This window comes from Apodemus sylvaticus, chromosome 7, assembly GCF_947179515.1.
Source record: "Apodemus sylvaticus chromosome 7, mApoSyl1.1, whole genome shotgun sequence".
Classification (NCBI taxonomy): Eukaryota; Metazoa; Chordata; class Mammalia; order Rodentia; family Muridae; genus Apodemus; species Apodemus sylvaticus.
The window spans coordinates 78509076-78523002 of NC_067478.1; the positions used below are offsets into that span (position 1 = coordinate 78509076).

A 13927-nucleotide genomic window follows, 5' to 3' on the forward strand; every position below is an offset into this window, starting at 1 on the left:
TGCCTCAATTTTATTACATTAATACGATTTTAAAATATACAACTCATTATTGACATTTTAAGTCATCGAAATAATATATAATAGTTAAATGCCTCTTAAATATACACGATATCTTCTGAAGTTAAAAGTAATATGTATTCAACCAGTTTTTAAAAATCTATTTGGAACATTAAACATGCTAGAAGTAGGAGAAAGTCTCTTATGAAGTCCTCTATGAAAGGATACTGTGACAAGTTCCTGATTAGACAGACATTCCATCTCCAAGGGAGAATACACAGAGTAATTGTGGCTTCATAGAATGAACTGGCTAGTGTTCCTTCTGTTTCTATTTTGTGGAATAGTTTGAAGAGTATAAGTATTAGGTCTTCTTTGAAGGTCTGATAGAATTTTGCACTAAACCCAACCGGGCCATGGGCTTTTAAAAATTTTTATTATTATTATTATTATTTATTTTTTGGTTGGGAGGCTTTTAATGACTGCTTCTATTTCTTTAGGGGTTATGGGACTGATTAGATGGTTTATCTGATCCTGATTTAACTTTGGTACTTGGTATCTGTCTAGAAAATCCAGATTTTTTTTTTTTAAATTGAGGATTTTTTTTTTTTAAGATTTATTTATTTTATGTATGTGAGTACACTGTAGCTGTCTTCAGACACACCAGAAGAGGGCATCAGATCCCATTACAGATGGTTATGAGCCACCATGTGGTTGCTGGGAATTGAACTCAGGACCTCTGGAAGAGCAGTCAGTGCTCTTAACCACTGAGCCATCTCTCCAGCCCGAAAATCCAGATTTTGATTGTTCATATCATCCAGATTTTTCAGTTTTGTTGAGTGTAGGCTTTTGTAGTAGGATCTGATGATTTTTTGAATTTCCTCAGTTGCTGATGGTATCTCTCCCTTTTCATTTCTGATTTTGTTAATTTGAATACTGTCTCTGAGCCCTCTGATTAGTCTGACTAAAGCTCCGTTTATTTTGTTGGTTTTTCTCAAAGAACCAGCTTCTCGTTTTGTTGATTCTTTGTATAGTTCTATTTGTTTCTACTTGGTTGATTTCAGCCCAGAGTTTGATTATTTCCTGCTGTCTACTCCTCTTGGGTGTATTTGCTTCTTTTTGTTTGAGAGCTTTCAGGTATGTTAAGCTGGTAGCGTAAGCTCTCTCCAGTTTCTTTTCTGAGGCATTCAGAGCTATGAGTTTTCCTTTTAGCACTGCTTTCATTGTGTCCCATAAGTTTTGGTGTGCTGTGCCTTCATTTTCATTAAATTTTAAGGTCTTTAATTTCTTTATTTCTTCCTTGACCAAGTTATCATTGAGAAAGGCGTTGTTCAGCTTCCATGTGTATGTGGGCTTTCTGTTGTTTTTGTTGCTATCAAAGACCAGACTTATTAGTCCATGGTGATCTGATAGGATGCATGGGAGTATTTCAGTCTTCTATCTGTTGAGGCCTGTTTTGTGACCAATTATATGGTCAGTTTTTGAGAAGGTACCATGAGGTGCTGAGAAGAAGGTATATTATTTTGTTTGTTTTAGGATGAAATGTTCTATAGATATCTGTTAAATCCATTTGGTCCATATTGTGTGTTAGTTTCAATGTGTCTCTGTTTAGTTTGTGTTTCTATGATCTATCCATTGATGAGAGTGAGGTGTTGAAGTCTCCCACTGTTATTGTGTGAGGTTCAATGTGTGTTTTGAGCTTTAGTAAAGTTTCTTTAATGAACATGTGCGCCCTTGAATTTGGAGCATAGATGTTCAGAATTGAGAGTTCCTCTTGGTAGATTTTTCCTTTGATGAGTATGAAGTGTCCTTTCTTATCCTTGTTCATAACTTTTTGTTGAAAATTGATTTTATGCTGAAGGGGTTTGCAACCTCATAGCAAGAACAACAGTATCAACCAACCAGATCCCCCAGAGTTCCCAGGGACTAAGCCATCAACCAAGGGGTACACATGGCTTCAGCTGCATATCTAGCAAAGGATTGCCTTGTCAGGCGTCAATGTGAGGAGAGGTCCTTGGTCCTATGAAGGCTGGATAGATGCCCCAAAGTAGGGGAATCGAGGGTGGGGGGAGGTGGGAGTGGAGTAGGTGGAGGAACACCCTCATAGAAGTAGGGGGAGGGAGGATGGGGTCGGGGCTATCCGGGAGTGGGGGAAACTGGGAAAGGGGATAACATTTGAAATTTAAATAAAGAATATATCCAATTAAAAAAAAAAAGAATGGTTACTCCAGCTTGTTTCTTGGGACCATTTACTTGGAAAATTGTTTTCCAGCCCTTTCCTCTGAGATAGTGTCTGTCTTTGACACTGAGGTGTGTTTCCTGTATGCAGCAAAATGCTGGGTCCTGTTTATGTATCCAGACTGTTTGTCTATGTCTTTTTGGTGGGGAATTGAGTCCATTGATATTAAGAGATAATAAGGAATAGTGATTGTTGCTTTCTGTTATTTTGATGTTATTTGTATGTTTGTATGGGTATCTTCTTTTGGGTTTGTTGAAAGAAGATTACTTTCTTGCTTTTTCTAGGGAGTAATTTCCTTCCTCGTGTTGGCATTTTCCATCTATTATCCTTTGTAGGGCTGGTTTTGTAGGAAGATATTGTATAAATTTGTTTTTGTAATGGAATATCTTGGTTTCTCCATCTATGGTAATTGAGAGTTTTTGCTGGGTATAGTAGTCTGGGCTGGCATTTGTGTTCTTAGGGTCTGTATAACATCTGCCCAGGATCTTCTAGCTTTCATAGTCTCTGGTGAGAAGTCTGATGTAATTCTGATAGGTTTGCCTTTATATGTTACTTGACCTTTTTTCCTTACTGCTTTTTAATATCTTTCTTTGTTTTGTGCATTTGATGTTTTGATTATTATGTGACAGGAGGAATTCCTTTTCTGGTCCAATCTATTTGGAGTTCTGTAGGCTTCTTGTATGGTTATGGGCATCTCTTTCTTTTATAATTTTGTTGAAGATATTTACTAGCCGTTTAAGTTGGGAATCCTCACTCTCTTCTATACCTATTGTCCTTAGGTTTGGTATTCTCATTGTGTCTGGATTTCCTGGATGTTTTGGGTTAGAAGCTTTTTGTATTTTGCATTTTTTTTCTGCTGTGTCAATGGTTTCTAGATTCTCTCTTCTATCTCTTGTATTCTGTTGGTGATGCTTGTGTCTATGACTCCTGCTCTCTTTCCTAGGTTTTCTATATCCAGGGTTGTCTCCCTTTGTGATTTCTTTATTGATTCTATTTCCATTTTTAGATCGTGGATTTTTTTTTGTTCACTTCCTTCACCTGTTTGGTTGTGTTTTCCTGTAATTCTTTAAGGGGTTTTTGTGTTTCCTCTTTAAGGGCTTCTGGCTGTTTACTTGGCGTTCTTCTGTATTTCTTTAAGGGAGTTATTTATGTTCTTCTTAAAGTCCTGTTATCATCATGAGATGTGACTTTTAAATCAGAGATGTGACTTTTAAATCAGAGTCTTGCTTTTCTGTGTTGGGGTCTCCAAGGCTCAATGTGGTGGGAGAACTGGGTTCTGATGATGCCAAATAGCCGTTGTTTCTGTTGCTTATGTTCTTGCCCTTGCCACTTGCCATCTGGTTACCTTTGGTGTTAGCTGGTCTTGCTGTCTCTGACTGTGGCTTGTCCCTCCTGCAAGCCTGTGTGTCAGTACTCTTGGGAGACCAGTTCTCTTTGGGAGGAATTTGGGTATCGAGAGCTGTGGCACCATGGCTACTCCTCAGTTCCTGTGTCCTGAGGGCTCTGGGTGGGTCCCTCAGAACAGAAGTTGTGGTCTTACCTGTGGTCACAGGCTTGTCAGCACTCTTGGGAGACTCACTCTCTCCTGGAGGAATTTTGGGTATGGAGCACTGTGGCACAGGATCAGCTCTGGGTACAAGTAGAAACTGGAAGGATCCTGTCCCAGCTCTGTCTCAATTCTTAAAATGTGATTTTTTTTTTAAATAGTATAATTCTGGCTTCTGTCTAGAATATAGAAAGTTAGATAGAACTTTGTACATTAACTGAAGAGGAAACTGGTTAATCTTAAACATCCCAAGTTTTGAGCCCGCCTGAGAAATGAGACAGCCTGAGACAGAAGCGAGTGGGTGCAGAGGGAGGGGGTGCCAGCAGCAGCTTGTGTGTGGTGACACTGGGAAGGGTGATGGCCACTGTGCCACGCATAAAAATAATTTTTCAAGACTTCCTTGCATTGCTAAAGTCTAAGCAGAGAACCCTGGGTGCTAAGGGCACAGGAGTTTACAATAAGTAGACACTTTCTACAGACTTCTATTCTCTTCATGAAGTTGTTTGTTTGTAACGACAGAATCAATAGAGAACTTCCCTGTTGGTGCAGGACCAGCGGACAGGAGTACTTCTACTACAAAGCTCAAAGCTTGTACCTTGTAGAGCAAAAACAAACACAAAAACAAAAACAAGCAAGCAAACAAACAAAAAAACCCAAAAAACATCTGGAAATCCAGGCAGTAGTGGCGTTTAATCCTGGTATTTGAGAGGCAGCAGGCCCTTAGCAACCAAAGACCCAACCACAGCTAGGATGCTGTTGCCACTCCTGTGCTGGCAGAAGACACAGTACACCATAGCCAGAGATGGTCTGTCTGTCTGTATCTGTCTGTCTGTCTGTGTGTGTCTGTCTATCTCTCTCTCTCTCTCCCTGTCTCTGAGACAGAGTCATACTACTGTGGTCAAATTTATGATCTTCCTGCCCCCGCCTCTTGAGTGCCGGGACTGTCTACTCCCTGTATCACTAAAAGTGGTACAGGACTCACTTTTATTCTGACACTTGATGTCTGACACTCACAAAAAAATTATGAGGGCCAGCAGGGCATGATGGCACACACCTTTAGTCCCAGAACTCAGAAGACAGAGACAGACAGATCTAAGAGTTCAGGACAGAGCAACTTCCAGGACAGCCAGTGCTACACAGTGAGACCTTGACTTGAAAAAACAAACAAAACCAAAATAAATTATTAGGCCTACATGTTAGGAAAGAACTAACTTCTTCAAGTTGTTCCATGACCTCAATATGTTTGTGCACACTAGCCCCATCCCCCACAAAAGAAACTTAAGAGACATTCCCAAAAGCAATAAGAAAAACATAAGCCACTGCCAAGAACCAGATCAGTCAACAGAGCCAAACCCAAGTGAGACAAGTATGTTGAGACCAGGAATTAGAAATGAATGACAGATTAATGTGTTCATTGTTATAATAAAAACATGCCAATGAGGGATTTTAGTAATGAGACAAATTATAAGGAATAAAATAAAATGGTTAAAAATAAAAGCACAGATAGATGTGAAGATGGTTTCTAACATAGGCCTCAGGAGACTCAATGCAGCCACTGAAGGAATCCACAAACTTAAATATGTGATGATAGAAATTAGGAAAATTTAAACATGTGAGAAATAACATGGGCCAGGAAAGCAGCACAGCCAGAGCCGAGCGACTCTACGGACATCAGATTAAGACGTGAGCGGTCATCAGATTAAGATGTGAGCGGTCATCAGATTAAGATGTGAGCGGTCATCAGATTAAGACGTGAGCGGTCATCAGATTAAGACGTGAGCGGACATCAGATTAAGATGTGAGCGGTCAGAAGCACCGAGGAAGAACTGTTTCTGAATAGCTTTTAAGTTTAGGCTTATGGTTCATTTAGAGTCATTTTTCTGTACAGTATGAGGCCTGGTACAGGACTCACTTTTATTCTGTAATGGGTCTTTAATCCTCTAGGACCGTTTTGTTGTTTGAGACAAGGCCTCACTATGCAATTCTGGCTGGCTTGAACTCACAGAGAGCTGCCTCCCAAGTGCTGGGATTACAGGTGTCCAACTCTATCTTTTAAGATTTACTTGTTTTCTTTTTAGGCATGTGTATACACTATATGTGTAGTGCCTCTGGAGGCCAGAAGAGGGCATCAGAGCCCCTAGAACAGGACCATGTGGGTTACCGGAACCCAGGTCTCTTGCAAGAGACTGAGCCACCTCTCCAGTCTCCCAACTCTTATTTTTAAGACATATTTCCTGATGCTTTATTGGATTTTAAGGCATTTATAAATTCAAAATCTCATATATTTTCATATATACAGAGAACCTTGATAACAAAAGAGTCTATTTGTCAAAGTAATAATAAAAATAGCGAAGTCCAAATTCCTTTCCTATGAAGATATCTGGGATTTGGCATGCTTACTTTTCCTAGAATTTCTCCTTCTTTCCTCTTTCTCCTCCTCTTCCTCCTTCCTCCTCTCTCTCTCTTCCTCCTTCTCTGACAGCTGTTGACTCGGTTGTGGTTTACAGGTGAGGTTGACAATGCTCGGAGTCAGAAGCAGGTGAGATTGTACATGTGTTTGCTCTGTTGGGTCTGATTGTTCTCACCACATTGATTACTAGTAGAGCTCCTGTTTGGTGACTGGCTGGATGCTACCAGAACCACATATATCTCCAGTAGAGTCTTTTAGGGTCTGGCAGGCTGGCTCAGTGGGTAAAGGTCCTTGATCTAATGGGGTGGAAGAAAAGAACTGTCTCCTAAAATCTGTCCTCTGATCTCCACACATGCCTACACTAAAGTAAATGTAAAGTATATATATGGTGGTAGCCTACATTTTTAATCCCAGCACTCAGAAGGCAGAGTGAGGTAGGTAGAGCTCTGTGCACTCAAGGTCAGTTAGGTGTTTCTCATGAGTTCTAAGCCAGATAGGGTGCATAGTGACACTCTGTCTCAAAACAACTACAACCCCAAGCACAGCACAGGACCACACTTTTATAGGCTGAAGTACAGGCCCTTGGGATCAGAACTTTGATAGTCCGGTTTCCCTGGGTCCTCCCCCGCCCCTGCCCATTATTCTTTCTTTTTATAAATCATGTAAATATTCTTACTGCAAAATCTGAATATAGGCAGTTTGTAGGTCCTGCTGGGTGTCTACTCTGAGTCCCCTGAAATCCAGCCAGGAACATTCTCTGGTCTCTTGACCTTTAGCAACAGTGCTGTCAGAGCAGGTGGCATTCCTCTGACAGAAATCCCTGGACTGAATGAGCAATGGGGCTCCGCGATGATGCTCATGCCCGAGGCACCCCTTGTCCTCGTGAAGATCATGAGACATGCTCTGGGGACATGGTGCTTTGGCAAGGCTGATGGAGGCACTGACCTCGGGCAGCTTCGGCCTCCTGAGACATTTTGAGTAAACAAAGGGAGGAATAGTGTGGACAGACCCGAATGCTCTAACTCTGTCTCTGCTTGCAGCGCTGCCTCACTCCCAGAGTTCTCCGGCCGTCAGCAGCACCTGCACTAAAGTGCTCTATTTCACCGACCGCTCACTCACGCCCTTCATGGTCAATATACCAAAGAGGTGAGACGTCCCTGTCATTATTTCACTGTCAAAAACAAACCGGACAGAGGCAGAGCCCTTGGTAACAGTCTGGTGAGCAGCTGAAGGTGTTTGTAAAGCAGCTGGTAAGGAAGCCAGTGCCCAGCACTTAGAGATTCAGCTTCCTTCTGGCTTAGCAGGGTTTTGTTTGTTTGCTTTGGCTTTTGTTGTTTGTTTGGTTTTTGGTTTGTTGTTGTTTTGAGACAAAGTATTACTATGTAGCCTTGGCTGGTCTTGAACTCTCTATGTAGACCAGGCTGACCCCCCTCCAGCTAATAGAGATCCTCCTGCCTTGCCTTCTGAGTGCTGAGGATAAAGGCGCACACCACCACACCCAGCAACCAATGGCATTATAATGGATAAGCAGGAGGTACTGCTAGGCACAGGAATAACAGCTGTATGCTGTTTTGGATTTTTTTTGTTTTGTCTCAGTTTTTCAGGGACTCACTGTGTAGCTCTGGGTAGCCTGCACTCACCAGTCTAGTCTTGAACTTTCAGAGATCCACCTGCCCCTGCCTCCCAAGTGTTAAGATTAAAGGCATGTGCCACCACACCCAGGCCCACAGGAAAAATAATTGTACTTCTTGTTCTGATGGCTATACAAGTTTGGAAAAAGTTGTTCTTTGAAGTATTCAACATAGCTCCTTCTGGTAGCCAGGACCTCCAGCCTGACCTCCTGGGCACTGCTCGTGGGTGTTTACTACTGTGCGATGATGACAAGTCATACCTGGAAGAAATTATGTGGAAAATGTCCCAGAAGTTCAGCTCAGTACAGTTCCTCCCAGTGAATAAAAATGCTGCAAAGGGGCTGGGATGGAGCTCAGCGATGGCGTACTTGCCTTGTATTGCTTAAGGCTCTAGGTCTATAAAGAAAGTAAACCCTGACCCACTACCAAGAGAGGCTCTTAGGTTTTCTCCTCTCTTAGAGTCTGCTTATTTGGACTAGACAGCAGTGAGGGTTTTTTTGTTTTATATTATTTTCTTTTGGGGGGGGGTTGTTTTCCACGACAGGGTTTCTCTGTGTAGTCCTAGCTGTCCTGAAGCTCACTCTTTAGATCAGGATGGTTTTGAACTCAGAGATCTGCTTGCTGCTGCCTCCATGGTGCTGGGATTAAAGGCATGCACCACCACGGGACATTTCTGTATCTCCTAAACACAGAGGGAATGCTGGTATTGAGTTGAGCGGCACTAATGTGTAATCTGATCAACGGGTCTGAAACAGGGTTTTGAATTTGGAGCCTCCCTACGCTGCATAGAAAAGCCAGGCAAGCTTGGGCTACAGAGTGAGACCCTGTTAAAAACAAAACAAAAAACAGCCTGATGAATTTAATTTTATCAGCCTAAAAAACCTGGACCACAGCCAGGCAGTGGTGGCGCACGCCTGTAATCCCAGCACTCTGGGAGGCAGAGGCAGGTGAATTTCTGAGTTCGAGGCCAGCCTGGTCTACAGAGTGAGTCCCAGGACAGCCAGGGATACACAGAGAAACCCTGTCTCCAAAAACCAAATCCAAAAAACCAAAAAACCAAACAAAAAAAAACCAAAAACAAAACAAAAAACAACAACAACAACATCAACAAAAAAACCCCAACCAACCAAAAAAAAAAAAAAAAAAAACCTGGACCACTATGCCAGGGGAGAAACAGAGAAAACTTAGTAATATTAGTAGTTATTTAATGATTTTTATTGTGAATACCTTATTTTCAGGTTAAAAAGAGCAAAAGCAATGAATCTGAGTTCTTGGATTGCCTGATGTGTAATGCTATGCTCACTCCTAGTGCTGACTGTTGCCCAACTTCTATTTTAGTGATTATCTTGGTTATCAGGGGCTGTGACCTAGTAATGAAGCCATGCTGTTTCTGCCTGTTGACTTTGGCTGGGGACTGGACTTAAAGCTAACACACTACCTTCCCAGCCTATTGATTAACAAACTATTTTGGTACACTCTTCTTTATTACAGGTTGGGGGAGGTGACACTGAAGGATTTTAAAGCAGCTATTGATCGGGAAGGGAATCACCGGTACCACTTCAAAGCACTGGATCCAGAGTTTGGCACTGTCAAAGAAGAGGTACAGAATCCAGGAACAAGCTGGCAGTGCTATTGTTCACTCCTGAATTAGCTCCCAGAAGTACCTGAGTTCTCATCCTAGTCAGTATTCTATTGCTATGAAGAGACACCATGACTGAGACAACTCTTATAAAAGAAAGCATTTAACTGGGGCTGGCTTACAGTTTCAGTTTCTGTCCATTATCATCATGGTGGGAAACATGATAGTGTTGATATTGTGCAGTAGAGCAGGAGAAGGAGCTGAGAGTTCTACTGTTCTAGATTTGCAGGCAGTGAATAAGAGGGATAAGAGAGAGAGAGAGAGAGAGAGAGAGAGAGAGAGAGAGAGAGAGAGAGATTGACAGAGACATACATACATACAGACAGACAGACACTGGGCTTGGCTTGGGCCCTCGAAACCTCAAAGCCCATCTCCAAAGGCAAACTTCCACCAACAAGACCACACTTGCTAATCTCTCCCAAGTAGTGCCACTCCCTGATGTCTAAGCATTCCAACATATGAGTTTATGGGAAACATTCTTTTTTTTTTAAATTTTTTTATTCGATATAATTTATTTACATTTCAAATGATTTCCCCTTTTCTAGCCCCCCCACTCCCCGAAAGTCCCGTAAGCCCCCTTCTCTTCCCCTGTCCTCCCTCCCACCCCTTCCCACTTCCCCGTTCTGGTTTTGCCGAATACTGTTTCACTGAGTCTTTCCAGAACCAGGGGCCACCCCTCCTTTCTTCTTGTATATCATTTGATGTGTGGATTATGTTTTGGGTATTCCAGTTTTCTAGGTTAATATCCACTTATTAGTGAGTGCATACCATGATTCACCTTTTGAGTCTGGGTTACCTCACTTAGTATGATGTTCTCTAGCTCCATCCATTTGCCTAAGAATTTCATGAATTCATTGTTTCTAATGGCTGAATAGTACTCCATTGTGTAGATATACCACATTTTTTGCATCCACTCTTCTGTTGAGGGATACCTGGGTTCTTTCCAGCATCTGGCAATTATAAATAGGGCTGCTATGAACATAGTAGAGCATGTATCCTTATTACATGGTGGGGAATCCTCTGGATATATGCCCAGGAGTGGTATAGCAGGATCTTCTGGAAGTGAGGTGCCCAGTTTTCGGAGGAACCGCCAGACTGATTTCCAGAGTGGTTGTACCAATTTGCAACCCCACCAGCAGTGGAGGAGTGTTCCTCTTTCTTATGGGAAACATTCTTATCTAAATCACCATTCTACTCCCTGGCCCCCATAGGCTTGAAACCATATCATAATGCAAAAGATGCAGTCAGTCCAACTTCAAAAGTCCACAGTCTATCCCGATCTCGACACTTTAAAATTAAAGTTCAAAGTCTTTTTGAAGATTCAAGGTGATCTCTTAACTATAACCCCTTGTAAAATCAGAATCAAAAATTAGATCATATACCTCCAACAAACAGTGGCACAGGATATGCATTTCTCTTCCAAATGAGAGGAAAAGGAGCACAGTGAGGAAATGGTGGACTAAAGCAAGACCAACTCCATATTCTGCCTCTCCATGTCTGATGAAAGCATCCTTCAGATCTCCAGTCCTTTTAGCTCTTTCGACTGCAGCACACTTCTTTTTCTTGTGCTAATTCTACACCCTCTCCCTCCCTCCCTCTCTCTCTGTTTTCTGCAAGTCAAGGACAACTTGTGGAGTCAGGATGTGATTTTCTCTTTCCACCCTTTGGGTCCTGTCATTGAATTTAGGTCTTGTGATAGTGCCTTTATCCACTGAGCCATCTCACAGCCCTTCAGTCTCTTTTACCAGCTTTCTGTATTGGTAAGATGGGGGATATCATGGGATGGTTCAGTGGTTAAGAGCCCTGTTCTTCCAAAGGTTCTGAGTTCAATTCCCAGCAACTAAATGGTAGCTCACAACCATCTGTAATAGGACCTGATGTCTTCTTCTGGTGTGCCTGAAGACAGCCACAGTGTACTCGTATACATAAAATAAATCTTTAAAAAATAAGATAGGATATCACACTGTGACCCAACTTGGTCTGGAACTCATAACTGTTCTGCCTCAGCCTGCTGGGCTCTCCAATTACAGGCAGACACCACATTTTGGGCAACATTTTTCTATTATGGCTTTATTTTTTAAACTAGGTTTTCCATGATGATGATGCCATCCCCGGATGGGAAGGGAAAATTGTAGCCTGGGTGGAAGAGGACCATAGAGAGAATTAACGGCACCCTGCACCTCCCCGGCTGCTGCTCTCAGGAAAGAGAACTAACGCCAGAGTATGCCGAGAAGTTTCTAATTCGTGCTGCCAAAAAGAAGCTTCTTCAAGTATGATGGTCATGGGCCAGTCCTGTTTGTGTGCCTGGCTTATCTGGTACTTCAAATCTCTGTCCAAAACGTAGAACATGGGTTTATGTGGCGCTCCTTGTCCGTGGGAACAGTGTTTTAATCTACTCTGAGGACAACAAACCGAAGGCCTTAACCACCAGGGAAGGATGACCCCTGTCTCCGAGTGGGAGGGGCATGGCTGCTGTGATCTGGCACCTGGAAGTGGATGTATCACTCCAAGGGTTGGCCTCGAAGGTTGCTGCAATCAGAGCCCCAGCATTTGTACTGACAGACAAGGCAGAAGGACCAACGTTTCTGCTTCTTTGCAAATATTGCAAACCAGGAGTGACTTGTGAGGTGGTCCCAAAGATGAAGGCCCACATGCGTAACTGACCCGGACAGGAATGATGCTCACTTGTTGACTGGGTGGGGAGAGGGCTGCCTATATTGTGCTATAATACGCCAAAACCACAATGAAGATCTTGGACTGCCTCTTCTGGTTATAGCTGGCTCTACAGCTCGTCCTTAGCCCAGTGGGGCATTTTCACATACTGTTGGTTTTCTCTGAGGACTCTTTAACTCTAGAGCCATTTATTTTTCTCCAAACAGATAAACTTTGTGTTTGAAAAGAATGAGAGACTCGAGAGGCTCCTTAAGAATCCAGGAGGATACAGAAAGGTGCTGCTACCCACATCCCTTGACTCAAACTCATGGTATTGCCTTTACAAGGAGACAGACCCTTAATTTGTGTTTGTGGTTTGAGTACTGAGCACGACTTACTGGTCTGCCTCTCACTTCAAGGCTGGAGTTATTTTCTATTACATAGTTAGCTTGGGCTGTTCCCTTAGGGGACAGTGGAACCCTTGGGCATGGAGTGTGAATGAGTTGTGAATGGCAGGGTTGATTTCAAGGTGAAGTCATTTCTTATTGCAACATTGTCAAGTATAGAAGCTAAAGAGTTCAACTTCCAGAGATTACTCACTAACTTGGGTTTTCTTATTCACTCGCCTAGCACCACCCGCCATCAGCCATGGTTATCTACTTATACAGTCCCTCAAAGCAGTCTGCAACCACACTGTACACTGCCAAACAGAAGAGCGGGACAGATGGCTCAGTTCTGGGACCCGCCTGTCTCTGTCTCCCATTTTCAGCCATTTGAACAGAATACTCCTTGGAACGCTGAGATAATGTCTTATTGTTTTATATAGACATGTCTTTTAAAAATAGTCCATGTTTGAGAATTGTTTTGTACTCATTTGCTTTTGTCTGAGAACCATGTCTATTTTTATAACTAAGTGACGTCTGTGTAATCTCACGGTCCCTATCCTCTCTCCATTTTCTACTGCACCCAGCAGCTTTTCTATGGCCTCTTCCTACTGCCTCTTGTGGTTTCAGAACAAGCTTTATTTTGTTACGAGTATACTAACGGCAGTTGGGTCTGGCCAATTCTCCCTGCTTTTAGTGGTGGAGATCTTTTTTTATTTTATTTTTTTCTAGTTGATTGCTCTTCTAAAAGACATGAGATCAAAAAGACCTGATGTCTTCCATGCACACTACCCTGGTCTTCTATTGAAGAACAATTTTTCATCAGCTGTAACTAGGAAAGTTCAGGAAAGTCAGCCATAAGCAAGAACAACTCATTGTGAAAGCCAACAGAAGAAAAAGGTTATTTCTGGTTTTTTCCAAGTCAACTGGAGGGATTAAACAGTCCATGGATCACCAATTTCTCTGTTGCATGAACATTAATGTTTTACTGTTTGACAGCATGAAAGTGGTCAGGCTAAACTTCAATACTGTAGTCCAGAGACAATGTACCTTGAGTTGTCTGCCTCTTAAATAAGACTCTCCTTGTCTGTTTTCTTTCAGCAGTCTTAACATTATGTGAAATTAACTTTTCGGCAAAAATTAAATCAGAGACAAAACTTCAAGTCCTCTTACATCGTGTTTTATTTTTTTCTCAGTTTTGGAAAAGGACCTGCATGGCCTCAGTGCCCACATAGAAAGGACCCGCATGGCCTCAGTGTCCACACAGAAAGCAGAAGTTGAATGCTAGGGAGAATGGAGTTCATTAATCTCTTGTCTCATAAGTAAAATGGCCAAGCATTTCTGCCAGAGGTTGTATTTCATTAATTCCTGTACACAACAGGTCAGGGATCCTCGTTCTGGTCTGTAACTCTGGAGTCTTCAGAGCAGAAGCA

The 13927-nt window shown here is 42.3% G+C and overlaps 1 protein-coding gene across 2 annotated transcripts in view; it reads left to right on the forward strand.

The window, feature by feature from the left end:
* The window catches only part of Dixdc1 (DIX domain containing 1), a 68886-nt gene extending 55235 nt beyond the window's left edge, over nucleotides 1-13651 (forward strand). For both annotated transcript variants that reach the window (XM_052188378.1, XM_052188380.1), the window contains 3 exons: nucleotides 7230-7335; nucleotides 9312-9420; nucleotides 11546-13651. In XM_052188378.1, the coding sequence (XP_052044338.1) occupies nucleotides 7230-7335; nucleotides 9312-9420; nucleotides 11546-11626 (296 nt within the window). In that variant the 3' untranslated portion in view covers nucleotides 11627-13651. The remainder of the gene's footprint in view (nucleotides 1-7229; nucleotides 7336-9311; nucleotides 9421-11545) is intronic.
* Nucleotides 13652-13927: the final 276 nt, after the last annotated feature.